This window comes from Myotis lucifugus, unplaced genomic scaffold (genome assembly GCF_000147115.1).
Source record: "Myotis lucifugus unplaced genomic scaffold, Myoluc2.0 scaffold_48, whole genome shotgun sequence".
NCBI classification, from domain to species: Eukaryota; Metazoa; Chordata; class Mammalia; order Chiroptera; family Vespertilionidae; genus Myotis; species Myotis lucifugus.
The window spans coordinates 2299759-2321343 of record NW_005871096.1 but is presented as its reverse complement, the minus strand read 5'-3'; the positions used below and the strand labels follow the sequence as shown (position 1 = coordinate 2321343).

General features: G+C 37.1%; 1 protein-coding gene across 1 annotated transcript in view; it reads right to left on the bottom strand.

Moving 5' to 3' along the window:
* LOC102428687 (protein LSM14 homolog A-like) overlaps positions 1–19239 on the bottom strand; it is a 50462-nt gene extending 31223 nt beyond the window's left edge. Inside the window, 1 exon segment of the mRNA XM_023753664.1 lies at positions 19200–19239. Coding sequence (XP_023609432.1) covers positions 19200–19239 — 40 coding nt within the window.
* Positions 19240–21585: the final 2346 nt, after the last annotated feature.

Here is a 21585-nt window from a genome sequence, read left to right as displayed (position 1 = left end):
CTCTTCCAGACCACATCTGGTTCTGTAGTGTCCTTGCAAATATATGCTGAAGCTGTCATCTCCCCATGTTCCCCATGTCCCTCTGCCCTTTTCCCACCTTTAGATCTTCTTCACAGCCTCTATTATTCAAGAATTTTAGATTTCTCATCTTTGTGATAACACAGTCCCATTATTTTTCCCCTATTCTCTCCTTGCTTGTTTGTAGGTCTGTAATGAGGGTAAAAATACAATGGGAATCAATCCCTTAGAAAAATAACTTTAGGTCTGTATTTGTGATGCTTCAGTTAGCTTCCAGTCACTTTTGGGGGTAATGCTGTTAATTTTCAAATGTTTCCTCTATGAAATAATATTTTATTATAGGCACTTAGCAGTGCGAGGTATTGATGTGATATCAAATAATTAGTAGAATGTAGTCACTCAAAAAGGAGAGTTTTACTAATCTTTTTGTTTGAAATGATTAGTGCCCTTGTCAATATACCTACCTGAATTTCAAGGAAAGATTTAAATTCCTCATAGAGTTTAGTCTATAGGCTATTATTTATAACCTTTGAAAAAAATGTAAAATTTGATATGTACTTTTTTATGTCATTTATGAAAACCCTATATACAATTCAAAAACATTTGAAATCATTATATTGTGTTAGTAAGAGATATAAAAGTTAAAAGAAAGTTTCTCAAACTCTGCTTTCTAGAAAAGATGATGCAAGTGGGTGAAATTGTCTTTAAGTGGTTCATTCAGAGATGGTGGCAAAGTGTTTAAAAATATAATCTTCCTCTTTGCTGAGACTGTAAAAGATAATCTTAAAGAGGTACTCACGAAACACACGCTCCTTTTCTGGGAAAAAGAATGATCACCCTTGTTATCCCATAAAAATTCATCTTCTCCTTTTCAGCTGAGATGAAGACTTGATCTGTGCTTCCCTTTTGGTGCCATCTATGTCCAAATGAGGCTGCTACTCTAACTCAAAGCAGACTTGCAAGAATAAAATAATCAATCTTTATCATATTGCTGCACTTCTGACAGCTAATTTTCTAGAGTAATTTGTCATTGTGAGGAGCACAAGATTTGTCTGAATTTGTGTCAAAGGTTATTGACTGAAGTGCCATCTCATCTTTTCAGTCAATCTATAAATATGGCAAGTTTGGGCAGAGGCTAATGGTCTTCTTGCTGAGTGGATGGGTTGTCCAAGTTAGCCAGTTTATGTGAAGTAGAAATATCTATTGTTTCACTCATTTCTTGTGATGGCATTGACTTAGTGTTAATCTGAGAAACTTCACTTAAACTCCTTAGTGCTTTATTTTTTTACCATTATGTACATATTTTTTTCTATAAAACAGGTCTAAAAATAGTGCAACCGTATTCTAGTTTCCACAAAAGTTAATCTGTGTAGTAAAATTTATATTATGACTTTGTAAGCATGACCCTATATTTCCACAAAACTGAGGGCGAAGTTATTTGTTTAAATTTCATAGTATTTTTATGGCTAGCTTTTTTTTATTGTCAAAAAGTCATGTCATCTACACTAATACTGATTATCAACCTTAAAGCAGATTATTGTTTCTTATTTGTTTCCAGAGTTTGACATTGGGAATATGTTTAGTGACTGTGTGATGGATTTTACTATGCTTGCTGGTATGTTACTTTTCTTGTTCACTTTAATAATCTAATAGTAATTGTTAGATTATAAATTTGTATCAGGAAATATTCATTCTCAACCCTCTGATAGTGTTTCTTCCTGGGAAAAAATCCAGGGAGAATTTTTTTTTCGCATGTTACTGTTCAACACTAATAAGGCATTTGGCAAGATATCTTCTTGCATGCATTATTGTAGAATAGATTAGTTCAGTATCCTTGAAATATAAAGTTGGAATATTTTTAGTAGATAACTTATTTTTGCTATTTCATTACAATTTTTTTCTTGCAGTCAGGTGAACTTGATAGTAATGGTAACAACAGTAACAATAACATTTGTTGAGCTCCTTGTCTTTGCTATACAGTCCTCTGAGTGCTTTATATGAATAATCACACTTCATATTCATAATAAATTTAGGAGGGTATAGAAGGCTAAATAATAGATCCTCCAAAATGTCCCCTAATTCCTCTAACCAGTGAATATGTTACCTTGAATGGCAGAAGGGTGTTTGCAGGTGAAATTAAAATTAAGGATCTTAAATAAATAGAAAATCCTGGTTATCTGGGTGGGCCTTTAGCAGTGGAAGAGGAAAGTGGAAGAGTGGATCAAAGAGACATGACTACAGAAGAAGGAGCAACCTGCATTGCTGACTTTGAAGATGAAGAAAGAAGGTTGTGAGCCAAGGAATAACCCTCAGGTGGCAGCCAGCAAGGAAATGGAGACCTTAGTTGTACATCACAGGGAACTGAATTCTCCCAAGGACCTGAAAGAGCAAAAAATGAATTCTTCCCAGACCCCCCAGAAAAGATAGAGCCCAGTTTACACCTTGGTTTTACCTTGGTGAGACCCATGTTAGACTTCTGACTTTGAAATTGTAAGACAAGGTGGTATTGTTTAAGTCATTAAGTTTGTGGTAATTTGTTAAGGACACAATAGAAAACAAATAAGTAAATTACATCTATATTTTACAAATGTGGGGACTGAGCTAGGACACAACTTTAAAAAATAAATTTACCTTGGTTCTTATTGAAGAGCCTGGCAGATAATAGCACTTAATGTGCTTATTAAATAAATAAATAAATAAATAAATAAATAAATAGATAGATAAATAATAAATACCTTTTCATGTGTTTTTCTCAAACCAAAAGACATTTCTTTCTTTTGTATTTAGTTTATTTTTTAAAATTAATTTTATTGGGGTAAAATCTATATATAAAAAGCTAAGTGACCAACCGTCCATTTGTCCAACCATCTGACTGACCGACCGACCAACCACTACATATGACGTGCACTGGCAATTTAAAAATAAACGTTGACTCACGCTAGCGCTATATATAAAGCTCTTGCTGACACCAATCGCATGTGTGTGTTTTGATCTGTCATTATTGATCGTGAATTTGGTTGACATTTCTATTATAGAGAAAGGGCAAATAGCAATATTAAGATATTTCTTCTAATTAATTTCCTCTCAATGGCCACGTATCCGTGCACCGGGCCAAGAGTTGGTTAATAAAAGTATAGGTTTCAGGTGTACAATTTTATAATACACCATCTTTATATTGTATTGTGTGTTCACCACCCCAAGTCAAGTCTCCTTCCATCATCATTTTTCTCTCTCTTTTCCCTCTTCTACCCACCCCCATCTTTCTTCCCTTCTGGTAATCACCGTATCTATGAATTTTTTGTTGTTATTGTGCTTTTGGGTGTTTGTTTTTTTGTTGTTTTTTTGCTTAACTTTGTCACCTTTTTCACCCAGGCCCTTTATTACTTGAATTAGGTATTTCCTTAATGGAAATATTTTCACTAGTTAGTGATTTCTATATATCTATTCTGTTCATATCACTGCTCAGTGAGGGTATATAAAATAGAGTCTCTCAATAATGTACAATATATTTGAAGAGAAAAATAGAGAGCCATCAGAAGTTAAATGAGTATACACTAATTATTCAAGACAAAAATAGAAGCAGTATTTTAATATTGTACCCATTTAATTTTAAGTATGTAAATTGTTCTAGCCTCCTCAATTTTATCCAAGATCAAGTAAATAATTCTCTTCTGCTTCTCATCCTGGACAGTGCTCTATAGTGTTTTCTCTGTGAGAAACAGCTCAATTACTACTCTCTTCTTGCAATTTAGATATCTACATTTGTGAAGTCTGATTTTAAAATTTGAAACCATTTTTGGAACCATTATACAGTGTATTTTCTGTGTTTATGGTATCTTCACACTAATGGCACACCTCTAGATGGAGAACTATTTTATACTCTCATTCCAGCTATATAGGGGAATACATGCCTGTCTCTTAGAAGTATCCCAACCTTCTTCTTTTCCCCATACTTAATTTCCATATGCTAAACAGCCTGGAAGAGAGACCAAGCTTCATATACCCTCCAATACTGGTGCAAATCAATACCCCGTTTCAACTGCTCTGGATGGCAGCCTATCCATTGGAGAAGGTCTCCAGGGAGTCCTAAGCTTTGTGTAGGACATAGAGCTTATCACATATATAGCACCTACATTTGGTTAAATATATACCCAGATTATTTTGAATAGCATACTAACAAATACAATGCTTTATATAGGATATAATATTGAAATGGTTTAAAAAAAATAGAGATCACTTAACTAATTTTAAAAAAGGGACATCCCAAAGAGCTGCAAATAGGCTTATGTCTTGAGTACATGTAAATTTTAAGTAAGTGGAAAGGAGAAAAGTTGATTACTCAGATGGGAAAATAGCATGGATAAAAGCAGGTAGTGGGAAACTACAAAGTGTTTGAGGGGAATCACAAGCAGAAAAGTTTAAATAGAATTAATTGTAAATTCATGAGGATTATAGTAAAGAAGTCTGAAAATTTGGACCCTGATTGTAAAAAGTGTTGAGTGTTAAGGAATTTGAATCCAATCTCAAGCCACCGAGTCTAGTAAAAAGTCTTTTTAAATGAACAATGCTACCATACAAGGCATGTTTCATATGTTCAAAAAGCATTACCTACTATGTATGTTAAAATATAAGTGGCAGTTTAATTCAATAATGAATGATTTCTACAGATATTATAATTTCATTCAAATGCCTTGATAACATGAACATACATATATGTTCACAAGTAGGAAAGTGATAATAAGCACCCTTCTTTGTCAATTTTTAGACATGACTTCGGAGATTGCAAATGAATAAGGGTATATGTTGAATAGGAAATGGTGAGCAGGAAACTGTGTATTCAGCAAGAAATTGTGTTTTAGATGTACCTTTATGGGTGTGGTGAGTTTCAATATCTGCCTATTGAACCATCTTGCTGCTTACTTTCTTGGTTGAATGTATGTTGAGATGAGAGCCTCATGTTCAGGCTGGCACTTCAAGTCTGTAAGGATTAACCAGGTGATAAAAGACCAAAACCTACTGCCGATGCATTGTGTCCAATTGACTGAGATGAAATAAATTGGCTTTTGCTAAAATGCCTGTTGAAAATTCAAGCATATGATGTATTGCAAAAAAGGGAAAAACTGGGTGAAACTTTTTTCATCAAAACAAGCTTTACAATTTAAAAAAGATTGGACGTAAATGTAAATTTCATGCTTCAAGGAAAAACTAATAAATGTTTAACATTCTATTTCTTGAGACAGACTTGTCTGCTGTTAACATAAGGCTTAAGGTAGAATAGACACTAAGCTAACTCTACATTTTAACTCATTTAAAGATGGAAATGTTATTTCAAAATATTGGTTTTCCTGTTTGTTTTGAAAAGATTTCTCAGAGAAAAATGGAAAATAATGTCACATTCAAGATGGTTTAACAAAGACATTTCAATTAATTCCAATGACTTGCAGTTATGAATTAAAATTCCTATTCACTGAAATATTGGGCATAATGCAAAAACTTTTATTTTGCTGATTAAAATTTACATGTCACTATGATTTCAAATATAGTTATTCTCAGTTAAGGTACTTTTAAAAAATATATAGTTGGAGTGGCTTTCTTAATATGTAGTGTGAGTTACAGGCATAGAGGACATCTATCACTATAACAGCCCAGCCATAGAAACTTGTGATATTTCTCTCTAGGACTGTCCACAAGTCAAGTTGCCATAAGACACACATTAACTTCTGAAAAATTGAAACCTGTTAATTTCCAAGACTTAGGGTATCTGCATGGATACACACATTATGTGCTTGTTGTACCTTACTTTTTCCTAACAATCTTGTTCTCACACGATTTTTACTCTGTATTCTCTCCTCTTCTTTTCTTCTTTAGGTTTACTCAGTTTCCCCCCTACTCATAACAAAACACAAAATATTTGCATTTCACTTGACATTGAATCTCTTCTACTTCTTTTGTTTGTTTCAGTTTAGCTTCCATCCCCTCACCTACTTTTATTTCTGATGAAGACTACATACTGTGTGATTCCATTTATATTACATCCTGGAAAAGATGAAACTGTTGAGACAGAAATCAGATCTATGGTTTCCAGGGAAGAGAAGGAGGTTGAGTATACAGAAATGTGCTTTTGGGGAGATGGAAATTTTCTGTGTCTTAATTGTATGGTGCTTGTGTGATTGCATGGGGTTGCTAAAATTTGCAGAACTGCATGTATTAAATGAAAGTGAATACCTCTGTATATAAAATATACCTCAATAAACCTGTTTGAATAAAAATGTAGATCCACAGCAAGCTACTACAGACGAGACTGACAGTTGCCATTAAGTGCCGAAGAGGAGTTTCCACTATAAGTAAGTGGCTCCCAGGGCAGAGTTTCCGAAGGGAAAACAATGGTTCACAAATATTATAGATCCTGTCAGTACCCCACCTGATGACCCTGAGCACTCAATATTTTTTTATATGTTGATGATTTTCTACTCAAAGCAACAGCAAACCTTAGTCTCAGGGTTTTCTCTGACTACTGAAGCCCTTTTTGTCCATTCACATGGAAGAACTGAAATGCCTGGAAGTTACCAGTTCACAGGAACAGTGCTCAACCAATGACTTACTGGAGTTAGTGGGTAAATACCCTAGCTTCCTTGCCCCCCACTAAAACTGAGCTCCAGTATCCACAGGGGTGTCCTGTTTCATTAGGCACTCTTTATTCTCTTTCCTTTCCTCACTTTCCTACTGTCCTATGGGTGCTTCCTAGAATCACATGCTTAATGAACTGCTTTTACTCACATCTCTTCTTGAGGTATATTTCTCAGGGGGTTGTGGGCGGGGGGGGGGGTGGTAGTGACATTTGGAGCAAATTTCTGTTAATAAGTAGTATGATCCCTAAGGTTCCATGATAGAGCAGCACTCTCTCGAAGATGGAACTAGAAATTACAAAGCAGCCCTAGCTGGTTTGGCTCAGTGGATAAAGTGTTGGCCTGCAGACTGACGGGCCCCAGATTTGATTCCGGGCAAGGGCACATGCCTGGGTTGTGGGCTCCATCCCCAGTAGGGGGTGTGCAGGAGGCAACCAATCAATGATTCTCTTTCATTATTGATGTTTCTATCTCTCTCTCCCTCTCTCTTCCTCTCTAAAGTCAATAAAAAATAAAAAAATAACAAAGCAAAGTTGTCCTATTGCTAATATAAAGCCCACACTTAATAGCAGCAATAGGTCCTGTGAAGTTAATAGAGTGCTGATAAAAACTCTCTCCTTGACAAACTTTAACCAGGTTCCTCTGATTTCTTTTCCCTACCTTTACCTTTGGGTTTTCATATTCGTCTTTTTATGGATCAGTTTTACCAAGAATCCTGCTAAGTTTATTTCACAAGAATCTTCCACTCTTAATATCTGATCACCTTTGATATCTGATCATGGTCCTCATCTCCTCTCTTGGTCTCTGATCAATCACCCTGCCCTGGTTTCAGCAAGAATCCTGTCAAGGTCTAGTCAGAATCGCCCTGATGGTTCCATCTCCCAACCCCGCAACCTGCTCCTTGGCTATAAATCCCCACTTGTCTGCTGTATTTGGAATTGAGCCCAGTTCTGTACTGAGGCTTCTTTCTTCCTAGTGAATCGTTTCTGAATAAAATCCACTCTTACAAATGGCTGTCCAGATCCCAGATTAACAGAAGCATGAAGCTAGAGCTACTTCAAACTTTTTGCCTTCATTTTAGATGAATTACAGCTCTATAGTCAGTGCTGAGCAAGTCATGGGGTTCCAACGATGCCAGCTGTGAAAGGGAGCTACAAATTCTGGAATCCTGGCCAAGCCTCCAGTAGATAGCTTTTAAAACATTGGTGTTTGATTAGCCAACTCTAGGATTGCAGAAAGTTTATTTGTAGCTCAATTTGAAATTACATACTTTGTGTAAACAGAGTCTGGTATTTATTCTATTTTGTTTTAACTCAAGAGTATCTATATTTTCATGAGTGATAAGAAGGTAAATTGAGTGGCAGTGGTCTGGGGACTAGGGATATTAGAATGTTCAAGATCTCTGAATACACAGCACCTGTGGTATCAAGGGGACCTCTTGGAAGAAGGACATTGCTGCATATAAATGTGAATTATGACTGATCTGAAGAACTGCTATTTGAACTAGTTCACTCTATATTATTTTGGTTTGGGTAGACGTAAAAGAAAAATGACTTTAAAAAAAATATAAGGGGATTATACAAAAATTAAAGAAATACATGCAGCAATACTAATGAAATTGTCACTCTGGCTGATGAGTATTTCTGAAGGGAGTTAAAAAAAGAATAGCTATCTAAGAGAAAGAAATTCAGTCATTTATACTTCTATTGACATGACACCTCTATTACACCTCTATTGACATGTTTCCAATTTGTATTATTTTTCATACCACCATATATAACTATTATTCTAGTAATAAGAGCAAATTATTGTCATTGTGGGTTTTTTTGCATTTTCCAAGCAAGTATTTTTATTTTTACATTATATATATACACATATACAGCAATAGAAATGGTACCAAATATTAACCACTGGTCACATGAGTAAAAAGATTTGAGGATATAAAATAAAGAGGTAGAAATAAGAATAATCCTGTCTATTAGAGGTTATTAGTAGTCAAGATAACAGCAAGAAAGAAATCATTAATAAGCTAAACTAATAGTATTTTCACAGAGTCATTTTTGTTGGAAGAAAAATCTATTAATATAATATTACAGAGTTATTTCTCTAAACTACTTTATTCCTAATAACCATGATAAATTATTACTTAAAACAGATTTTCTGTTATTAATATAAAATGTGTTCTTTTTCAATTTAAAAATTTTCTAAATAATATAAAATGTCTTCCTGAGTGGCTTTTGTTTATTGCTTATAAATTTTTAAAATATAATTTTGCTTGTTTCTTATCCACAGTGATATGTCTAATAATTCTATAAGTAGGACATAGACATGCTTGATACAGTTGGCAACTAAATGCAGCTTCTGACATGCAGTCTGGCTACAACTCCAGGAGTGTGTGTAAGCACAAAGAAATAGATGACCATTCCTGCACACGTGTGAGGTCTTTTGTGATTCACAAAAACCTGTGACAGGCTTTTAAAATGGTGACTGATGAGGTAAGTCACCAGGGGAAGTTAATTAAGGAGCTCGGGAACATGCGGAACAAACTCTGCGGTGTTAGTTTGGCTCCGTGTGATGGAAGGGAAGAAAATCAGTCATCATTGGGAGCATTGCACAATTCAGGTCAGAAATGCTCGTATTCTCAAGGGAGATGTGAAGTGCTCACTCTCACTAAATGAACAGGAGAGCAGTGTTCATTAATAACGTGCAGAGAGAAGAGCTGTCATTGTGCCTCATGTGGCAGAAGGAACACTGCCTTGGGGGTTGAGAGACTTGGTTCACAATCTTGTCTTTTGAACTTAGATAAATGGGTTTTTATAAGCATCAGGATTTTTTCAGAGGTAATGTAAGACAAATAGTACCTCTGATGTTGCAAGAACATTATGAAGATTACAAAAATTGATATGTATAAAATGTTTTGAGTACCTCATATGCACTCATAGGTGTCAGTGTTTATAGACAAAAGGGTCTTTGTGGTTAAACATATATAGACTCAATCCCAATTCTATATACCCCCTTACGTTTTGTGTCTTCTGATCATAAAAGTCTTTACCTTTAGAATATTGATAATATAGAACTCATCATATTTTTTCTGGAAATAATATGAGATAATAGATAAAAAATGGTACAGTGCCTCATACGTATCAGAGCTTCATAAAGAAGCTGTTCCTTCATTTAGTAACTTCTAAAACCCACAGAACATTTACTTTGTGCTTGATGCTCTATATGTATTAATTCATTTCATTCTTACAGCTCTAAGAGGGATCTATGACTATCATATCCATTGTATGATGAGAAAACCTAGGTGTATGACAATAAAGTAATTTGTCCAAGGTCACACAATGAGTAAATAGTGATGCCAGGTTTCAAAATTAGGCAATAGGATTTCAGAGTGTTGCTGTTAACCATCATGCAATATTGCCTCAAAGCAGAATTGTCAGAAAAATTTTATTTATAATCATCTTCTGAGTGTAGGACTCTGTTCTGAATACTGTGCATATAAAGTGGAATAAGGCAGTTTGATATATATTTAGGAAAGTAGGGAGTCTGTAAAGAGCATACATAATTTAAGGAAGAATAAATGTCTCCAAGTGTTTAGAAAGAGAACCATTTCTCAGAAATATTATAGTTTCACTGCAAGAACAAAACCATTCTTACACCTTGAAATCCAGGGGAACCTTAGACAGCAAAAATGATGGAATGATGACATTCCAGAGGGGAAAAGGCAGAAAAACATGGGTGAATTCAATGTGTTTTCTAAGGGGAGGAGGAATGAGAGAAAGCTCTATTTCAATTCCTTTAGTCAGCTGACTGTGATAAAATTGCTGCTCTCAACAAGCTCGTTTCTCCTCAGTGATTCCATTAGGCTGAACTTCTGGATACAAAAGGACAAGGCATCCTAACAGTTTGAAGAGTCTGATTAGAGGCTTAAATCTATTTTTGTTTGGTGGGAATTCATGCTACCATGGTAAGGATGATAGGTTTGTTTATTTACTAGAGGCCTGGTGCATGGATTCATGCTCCAGTGGGGTCCCTCAGCCTGGTCTGTGCCCTCTCGCAATCCGGGACCCCTTGGGGGATGTCAGATAGCCAGTTTTAGCCCAATCCCCGCAGGCCTGATCCAGACAGGAGGGAGCCCAAGCCTGTGCATTGAACGTCTGTCCCCTGGTGGTCAGTGCACATCATAGTGTAGGGTCAACTGGTCGAGTGGTCATTCGGTCATTTGTCGTTTGGTCGACCAGTCACTTAGGCTTTTATATATATATATATAGACTAGTGACTTGGTGCACAAAATTTGTGCACATTAAAAGGAAATTAATTAGAGGAAATATTTTAATATTGCCGTTTGCCCTTTCTCTATAATAGAAGTGTCAGAGATGAAAGAAAATTAGTAAAATGTATATGAAAATCTTCCTCCTGTCAGAGTCTGGGGTGCGCCACGGGAACCAGAATCAAGTCTCCGCCCACCCATGTGTGCCTCGAAATCGCACGAGACCCAGACCTGGTCGGCCCCACCCCCATTGGGCTAGATCCAGACCGGCGGGCCCCACCCCCGTCAAGCCCTGCCAGTTGGGGGAGTGGCCTCAGGTCGCCTGGCCCAGCGCTAGGGTGGGGGGCATGGCCTGAGGTCCTCCTCCCCTTAGAAAACACATTGAATTCACCCATGTTTTTCTGCCTTTTTTCCTCTGGAATGTCATCATTCCATAATTTTTGCTGTCTAAGGTTCCCCTGGACTTCAAGGTCCTCCGTCAAGCCCCACATGGCAGGGGGCGTGGCCTCAGGTTCTCTGGCCTGGCACCGGGGCGGAGGGTGTGACTTGAGATCCCCCATCAAGTTCTGCCAGGCAGGGGTGTGCCCTGAGGTCCCCTGTCAAGCCCTGCTGGGTGGGGGGTGTGGCCTGAGGTCCCCCGTCAAGCCCTGCCAGGTGAGGGGCTCAGCCTGAGGTCCCCTGTCAAGCTCTGCTGGGCGGCGGATGCGGCCTGAGGTCCCCTGTCAAGCCCCACCGGGCGGGGGACACAGCCCCAGGTCCCCTGCCCCAGCCCAGCACCATGCACTCTCAGGTCCCTGCTGATTGCTTTTTAAGGCTCCTTACAGGAACTCGGCCTCCGCTGTGGGTGCAGCCATCTTGTGTTATGGGATCCCCACCTCTGCTGTGGGTGCAGCCATCTTGTTATGATGTGACAGTCAATTTGCATATCCCCTCATAATAGATAGGATTACCTGCCTGTGGGTAATAGGAAGCAGCTATTTCCACAATAAGAACACTGTTAAGTTTATTTCTAGGATAAACTCAAGTCAAAAAATATATTCTGAGATTTCTTATCAAAAGAAAAAATGTCCAGTTTATACCTGAAAAAATAGATTATTTTTTAATAATTCCAGATGGGAAGAAATATTGGGAACCCCCGCCCCCTGTTTACCAGAAGACCTTGAAACAGGGCATCAGAGAAGCAGCCAGCTTGCAGGCTGTCACCCCAGGAGAAAGTCCAAGTTGCTCCTTTATTTTCCAGGTTCGGGATAAAACAGCACCCACATTTGAAATGAATAGAGTTTGAGGAAAGACTGATCAAATCTGTCATGCAAAACTATCTTCACTGTAAACAGTTAAAAAGATAAGTCATTTAAATTTCTTATTCCCATGTGTGTATATTTCATTGAAATTAGAGGGACAGTGTCCTGAGACTTGAGAATTGAAACAATCCTTCTTCCCTTTATCTAGCTTGTCTAGTCAAAATGATGTGCCATATGTCTCCAAGCCATATGCCCACTGATTTTTTTCTGTTTTCTGCTAGAAATTTGGCTCTGGCTGTTAATTTCTTCATGTTTGAATCCCATCTGGCTTGTTCTACTATTTCCTTTAAATTTTTTCAGTTTCCTGGAATAAGAGAATTATGATCTGGGTTAGGTTCCAGCGACATATCTGGTTATTTAATAATGCATAGAGATATGCTCCCCAGAATAGGAATTTTTGTAATCCCATCAGAATCCTCAAGGGGACTTGATTAAATGATTTTATCTTATAATTGGAATGAACAGATATTTATTCTTGTTTATGGTAACATTACAAGTTAGTTAACACTCTGGAATTTAGTAATTTGTCCCTCTGAAGTTACAGAGAATAAATCTAAGTAATGAAACTTGGGAGGGTTGAGTACATGTAGTCCATGGAAAATGAATACAGTCTGTATTGAGGATATTATTATAAGACACTACTAAATATGCAATAACCCAACCCCCCCCCCCAAACAAACAAAAATCTATTGGAAGAAAGGGCGAGGAGCCAAACTGGTTTGTCTGGAAAGCTCATTCAGTAGCTCTCTACACCTGTGTATGTGGAGCAGTGAAATGAGACTAGAACAGAAAATGCCACTGAGACAGCTGTTCCTGTCTCAAATGAGCTTAGCAGGAATTGAAGTGTGTGTAGAATAATGAATGAATGAATGAATCACCAAATGAAGCTATTTTAATGCAAACCAAACTTTCCAATTGAAGTGAATGAAGGTTTAGATTCATGACATTTGAGTTAAATGGGAGTTTAAATTGAGGCTCATTGGCATCATACACAGTATTGGCTGGCACAGTATTGGAAGACACCAAGAGGTAGGATTTTAGGATTAACCAGGTCAGCACATTGTAGTAGGAAGCTTTCCAGATTTATATTATAAACACATGGGTTTTACTCTTTATTTCACTTATTTATTGCTTCTACAGGCATTAATGCAGGCCTACTATGTGCCAAGCAGTATGCTGGAGATCAGGGATAGAAACATAAGTGAGCCTCACTCTCAAAATCCTCTGGTAAAAGGAAAGAGACAAATAAGCAAACAGTTTATCCCAACTCACTGGGATTCATGCTGTGGTAGATTTGTCACAGGCTCTATGGGAGCAGCATAGCAGACAAGCACAGCAGCTTTCAGGGTGGGGCTATGTTTTGTAGAGGAGGTGGAATGTAGAAATGCCCACAGGGAGCATCTTAAATAGAGGAGCAGACTCTGCAAAAACATATATGGCAGAAGATTCTGTTGTGTTTAGAAAAATATAAGATGTTCTCCATGGATATACAGTATAGAAATGTTTGGTTGTTACCCAGTGAGAAATGAGGCTGGTAAAATCATTTGGGAATAATCTATAAAGCACTTTGTGTGACACGCAAGGAGGTTTGAATTATTCTTATGAACAAGTTAACATGTATGATCTAGGTCAGTGATGGCGAACCTATGACACGCGTGTCAGAGGTGACACACGAACTCATGTTTTTGGTTGATTTTTCTTTGTTAAATGGCATTTAAATATATAAAATAAATATCAAAAATATAAATCTTTGTTTTACTATGGTTGCAAAGATCAAAAAATTTCTATATGTGACACGGCACCAGAGTTAAGTTAGGGTTTTTCAAAATGCTGACACGCCGAGCTCAAAAGGTTCACCATCACTGATCTAGGTCAACTGACATATAACCCATGTAGGTAAAGATCAAGGTAAGGTCTTATTCTGTGTCACTCAATAACTTTAGACAGATTATCTGGAATATTTTAATAACACATTCAATTTTACTGAACTTTAGTTTCCTTGCCTTTAAAATAAGAAAAGTTATAAACTGGTGAACAAAATAGATCCAGAGACATAGAGGCGTGGAACAGACTATTAAATCTCAGAGGGAAGGCAGGCGTGGGTAGGAAGAGACCAACCAAAGAACTTACATGCATATATGAATAACCCATGGACACAAACAATAGTGTGGTAAAGGCCTGGGGCAGGGGACAGGGGTGGGCTAGAAAATGTCAATGGATAAAAAAAGGGCACATATGTAATACTTTCAACAATAAAGATTTTTTTTAAAGCAAGGAGTTCTTAAGACTTTTGAAGTTCTTGAACCTGAAAATAAAAACTAGCTGATTAATATTAAAAATAAAATAAAATATGGAAAGGCAGTCAAAAATATTTCTGAGGTTCTATTTTTACAAGTGAAACATGCCATAGAACCTTTTCCTACGGGATTCACTATCAGATGGCCTGGATGCTTATAATTTTTAACACTGAACTCATTCATTTGGACACAGACATTTTCTAAGAAACACATATTGAAGGATAATGTAAACCACTCAAGCAGCCAATGAGTCATGGTTGCTATGGCCTTGTTAGAGAGCCCTGGAGAGACATTGGAGGGTAAAGGTAAAGTAACTCAGGTCTTTGTGGGATGAGGGGATTCTAGGCTGCATTAAAATATTTGTGATGTGTGGGTGCACATGTGTGCACATGTATTTACTTGAGTTCAGAAGAAGGGCATTGTGCAGAAAATGGCATAACAAAGGAAACCATTAAATAGACAGTCCTAATAGAGAGATTGACCTTGTCTTTTATTACAGGATTAAAATACCATTCCATACACATCAAAGGTCAGGATAATTAAATCATTGGCTTATAGATGAAAGTTAGGCATAACCTATTCCATGTAATTATATAATATACTATTTTAATTAATACCTTTAATGAAACAAAAACTGAGAAATATAACATTAAAGTAGGCCTTTAAAATCTTGAATTCAATGTTTGATGATATTGAGAAATATATTTTTAATTTCTTTCTGTAATGTCCACTCAAATTCCAGCTGACAGTCCTAAGCAAAGCTCAGATCGACTACTGAATATGATTTCCTGACCTGACTTTTTGGTCAGAATCAATCTGTTCATCATTTCACAGTATAAACAAATTGGGGTGAAAAAGAATAACCAAATCTTACTGGAAATAACAGAAAAGAAAAATCAATCAAACTCAGTGTTGTTTAAAATGGTATATTTTAACAGGTGACTTTGCAGGGATATGACTTGAAACTGCTTTCATGTTAAATAAGACTTGATACAAAATGACAGTGTGTGGACTGCCAGTTATCATTTATTCAATAGTTCTTGGCTTGGCTTTCTTGAACTCACTGAACATACTAAGTTTGGTATTAAGCACATTTCTTGATATATCACTATGGGGTTTTGGCAGTACCACCAAAGATAATCAAATAGAGTATGCAAGGGGAACTCTGAAACAACATAGGCATTGGTTGCATACATTAAAGCCATTCGTTCATTATTTAATGTGTAAATTTATGTACTGAGTTTTATCGTAGTTATTCACATTATGACATTTACATTATCTAGGAAATTGTATTGCTGTGTAGATGTCCTTTAAAAATTGTGACAAAAGGAATATAGCATATTACCTAATATTTTTATTTGGGTCAGAAAAAAACCTTGATTTGAATCTTCCCTCCATCCATTTATCATATGACCCAAATTAATACTATCTTTAAGTTACAATTTCCTTAAAATGGGAATAATGATACTGTTTACTGTTGGGAGAATGCTTAATCCTTACCTTTAAGATTCTCTTTCTATGGCTTGAACTCATTTTAGCAAAATACATGGGCTTTCTTTCCTCTACTCACACTCCCCAATGAGAAAAAAGTGAATTATTGAATTGATAACAGTTGGGGAAAATAAAATGTCATGGTGAACATCACTCTTTCCTTCTTCCTTTTGGAAACAAATAGGGCTAATGTGGAGAAGGTCCTGCCCAGGTTCACTCTTGCTTGGAGCTATGAGGGTATCTCCAGTTAACTCTGGGGTTCAGTAAGCACACTTGCTCACCAGACCTTATCCTCATATTGCAACATGGCCTTTTTTCAAGATGATAGTTTCCCAAAGTCTATGCCTCCTTTTTTTTGTAAATCCTCACTCAAGGATATGTTTTTATTGAATTTGAGAGAGAGAGAGAGAGAGAGAGAGAGAGAGAGAGAGATCTCAGTTGCCTCCCGCACAGACTGGATGGAAGTTGTAACCTTTTAGGTGTGTGAGACCACACTCTAACCAACTGAGACACCTGGTCAGGGCTTTTTTATCTTTTAATATAATACTAGAGGCCCAGTGCACAAAATTTGTGCATGGGGAGGGGTCCCCTCAGCCCAGCTTGTACCCTCTCTAATCTGGGACCCCTCGGGATCAGGCCTAAACTGGCAGCCAGACATCCCTCTCACAATTGGGACCGCTGACTCCTAACTGCTCACCTGCCTGCCTGCCTGATCACCCCTAACTGCTCACCTGCCTGCCTGCCTGATCGCCCCTAACTGCCCTCCCCCCCCACCGGCTGGGTCACCCCCAACTGTCCCCCTCACAGGCCTGGTCACACCACACAGCCTGCTCTTCAGTCGTTACTGTTACTGTGACTGCGTCCCATACAATTTGCACATTCCTCTATTATTAGTATAGATGTTCAGACATGAGAAGCAGGGTGTAAGTTTTCAGTCTTTTCAGAGACCCTAATGTCCACCTAACAGGACTATATTTATATTAAATAAAATAATTAGTTATAGTGCATTTAATAAACTTTAATAAATATGCTGGTTATTATTACCATACGTCAATCTGAAATTAAATATCTGTCAACCAGTGATTACATGTGCTTTAGTTCATATATCATTTGTAATTAACATTGCTTTTCCAAATGCTGCTGTTGTCACATAGTTTCAATCAAATGTTGAAGCATTTTATGGCTAAAGATAGTGTGAATTTGTATTAACAGCTGAATATTTTGCTTCAATGATTATTTAAGAATTCATAAAATATAGGCAAGCATACTGGCCTAACTTATAGAAACACTATAATCTATCCTACCCACCCCCAGACTGATTTGTAATATTTGATAAAATAAATGTACTAAGAGGCTTGAGATTTTTTCCCCTGAAAAATTGAATATTCGTATTCTATGTCTTAGGAAGATACTTACATGTTTGGCAATATCCACCAGTCCAGGTTCAATGAAATACGTCCATCAGAATTTATCTCAGCCTCTCATTAGCTGCATTTTTACTTTACAGAGTAAGCCCAAGGACTTTCTCTGGGAGAAAAACACTTTTTTTTTTTTTTTTGCAATAAGCTATTTGTCCAAATATACTCTCAAGCTTTCCATGTAATTAAACTTTCCTTTTCCTTGTTGTAAATAAATATTTTCAAATAATATTTTAATCTTTTCTTGTGTCTCATATTTTCAGGACAATATTTCTTCCATCTTGGCTGTGATAAAGATACCTAATTATAATACTGATGATAGTAAGTTGACAGTGGTATTGTTGAGTGATCACTGTGTGTGTGCCACGCAGCCTATCATCGCCCTCATTTTACAGATAAGGAAATGGAGACAGAACAGCTAAGGAATTTTGTTAGAATCACAAAGCTATCAACTGTGTAGCTAGCATTAGAGCTCAGACTCTGGCTCAAATGCACACATGTTCTTAAAAAGTAGACCATGTTGTCTTTTGTGACCTGTGTCTCCATATAACAGTGTTTAAAAGGCTTGCCTGTGTGTTTTCTCAGACACTTTAATTCTAAAAGAACTTACATTATGTTTCTTTATTTCCTTTCAATGAGATAGACTAGAGTATGGTAATAGGATAGGTTGGTCACATACTACCAATCCAAAAAAAAAAAAAAATCTCTAACTTCAAGAGCTGTTCTTAGGCAAAATTGCAAAATTAAGTAGCATGTGTGATGTGCATATTAGAATGAGAATAGTAAATAGCGTATTCTTATGCAAACCTCTTTAATAAGTTTCTTTTTTGCCCCAGCAAGATGAGATTTTGGTGTGAAAAAAGAAGTTGGCTAATCACAGACTGACTCTTAGAAAAGAATTATTCATTACCAGAATCTGTCTGCAAGTTAAATGAAATAAAAATGGAAAATATCTCCAAAAATTCATTAATGAACTTTGACTTAATTTACATTTGAGTAAATATCAAACTTACTATTTATTTCCCAAATTGTGTTCTGTTGTGTTTTTAGAATGTGTGTTTTAACAATGGAGAGATAAGCAAAATTATAAAAGTTGATGCATAGCTGAATCATTTTAATTTTTTATTAGGTTTGATATCAATTGTGAACTTGGCCTTAGAACACTCTTCCCAGAATTGACCTGGAACAATTTAGTCCAAGCAAAACAGTTCTATTTCTCAAAACATCACTTCACACTTACATGTTAGAAAATAAGTAGTTTGCTTCTATTCTGGTGAAGGGGAAGTTAAATATTTTCTTCTTTGTCAGACTAGACATATAACTTTTATGGAACAGATTTAAAAACTTCAAGGATAAACCTAGGTCTACACTTGACCAGGTGTTATCTTGTTCATTTTCAAGCAGAAGTACATAATGAACATTGTTTTGATATTCTAAAAGGAAAACTGGAAACACTTTAAAGGATATCACTTCCCTAAGGGAAATAAAAAGTGTTGGTTCACATTGAACATTTGCTCAGGTATTAAAACACAGAAGCCAAATGTCCTACAAATGGCAAGGTGCCCTAGAAGCAGTCCTAGAGGCTGAAAAAGATGTGTCTGGTAAATGAGGGAGAGGAAAACCTGGACCAGTGTCAGAAAAAAAGCAACATGAACAGTTCGCCACCCGTCGTTCCTGTTGTTTTATGTCATTTCTAAGACTTCAGAAAAACTAGTCCAGTACGTCCAGGACACTTTTCAATGTCACAACTGTCACCAGTCTAAGAGGAACAAACTTACTTGTCAAGTTAAGAACATGCTCATGATATTGAGACTGCATTGCGGCAACATTGCATTAGGTTTGAGTTTGAGTGTCAAAGGAGGAATTCGCATAAGAAAAGAGAAAAGCATTTTCTCACAGACACTGTGCCATAGGAAGCTGTGCCTGGAGTGATGGAGGAGCAAACTTCACTGCATGGAAACGACACCTCAACAAACACCCGGCCCACGGGGCTGCAGTTGGCACCCACATAGCCTCTTGGGGAATGATCCAGCTTGGTGTCATCTTTACTGTTAGGAGAAGTTTTATTAGATGCAATTTATACGTTAATTTTTGAATTTACCTCCTTAACAACTTCCTAAATCAGTTGGAATACATTCAGTATGTGTTGATGTTTTCACACAGAAGTCAGAATTTAGAGTTACCTATAATAATAAAAGTGTGATATGCTAATTAGACCAGACGTCCTTCTGGATGTCCTTCCTTCTGGACAAAGCTGCAGTGGGCGGGGGCCATGGCAGAGGCGGCAGAGGCCCCTGGCCGCAGCGGTGGTGGCGGGTGGGGGCCTTGGCGGCTGCGGGCGGGGGGCTGGGGCCAAGGCCCTGGCACGAATTTCATGCATCAGGCCTCTAGTAGGTATATAACATTTTTATCTGTGACCTTCTAATAAAACACAGGTATGCCCTAACCAGTTTGGCTCAGTGGATAGAGCGTCGGCCTGCAGACTCAAGGGTCCCAGGTTCGATTCCGGTCAAGGGCATGTACCTTGGTTGCGGGCACATCCCCAGTAGGAGGTGTGCAGGAGGCAGCTGATCAATGTTTCTCTCTCATCGATGTTTCTAACTCTCCATCCCTCTCCCTTCCTCTCTGTAAAAAATCAATAAAATATATTTTTTAAAAAAAAACAAAAAACAAAACACAGGTAAATTTTGGGTTGAATTTTGTCTCAAATGTTAGTTCTCTGTGAAGAAAGGCTCAGTCTAATTATCTAAAGGAATATGTAAGCATCATTTTGCTCATCACAAAAAATGTCAAAAGGATAACATTTTATTCCAAAGCAGAGGTAACTGTACGGTGCATTGCCCCTGGTGGCACAGTGGCGATTCTCTTTTCGTACATGGCAAGTTGAAAGTAGTGGTGAATGCCACCTACCATATTAGGTAGGAAGTTAAAACAAAAACCCAGGTAGTGCTGCTAAATGTCCCCTCTCTCCACACAAAATCTCTCTATAAAATAATGGGCTGCTTTTATTCCAGATCTTATTAAGCATTAGCTCTATCTTACAGAGAAAAGGTGAAAGCAATGTTGCTTCTTTAACTATATGATTTGTACAATTAGGTAAAATTTTGTACCACAAAACTCAGACTTCCTAACTTTTATGTACTTTGCTTATTATAATCCTTGCCAAAGCAGTGAGGTGATGTTCAGTGTAGAGAGCCTGTTAGTAGAACTATTTGAATGTTTCTGCCATGTAAAAAAATAGCGTTGGAATTTATGAGCAAAAGGTTGTGATTCTATAAATTTTATATAAAGACAATATTCTGTTATTGAATATACCCCAGGACACCAATGCTGACAAATAACTATAGGCAATGTAATGATTTTGAATTTTAAATATTTAAAAATCTATTTTAATTCACCAGAAGTGATATGGGATTACATAGATTTTACCCTGAGGTTTCTTTGGGTTAAATCACTGCCACATATGTAATATTTTATTCTAACTGGTCATTCTTAGGAAGTGAACATGTGCTCAGTAGTATGGATGATCTGAAAGAAGGAACTGCATGCACACCAGGAGAATTAGGAAGTACCTGTAATTTTGACATATTACGTTACAGATGGGCAATTTGTGACTATATATCCCTTGGGGCAAATGAATGCTCTAGTTGAACTAATATTAAGAGAAATGGCTTTGAGACTATATGCCAAACAGATGTACTATGTAATCAAAGTGAAGGTCTATTTCTTTCCATCTATTTAAACAAAACTAAAAGAAATTTATCCCCGAATAGTCTCTAATTCCTTATACATGCTGCCAACAAGCAAAATTTTCCACAGTATATTTCCACCATCAAGCAAATGATGTAAAGGTAGGCGCTGCACTGTCAAATGTCCCTGCTCTCTCTGGGCCTGAGGCATCACAGTGATGAAGGAGGACCAGCTTTGTTATTAATTTCTCTTTTCCCCTCTTTTTTTAAGTTATCTTTATTGGTGAAAGTATTACAGATGCCCCCTTTTTGTCCCCATGGACCTTATCTAGCCCACAATTGCCCCCTGCCCCAGGCCTTCACCATCCTATTGTCTGTGTCTATGGGTTATGTATATATGCATACAAGTTCTTTGGTTGATCTCTTCTCACCCACCCATCCCTCTGAGATTCATCAGTCTGTTCCATGCTTCTTT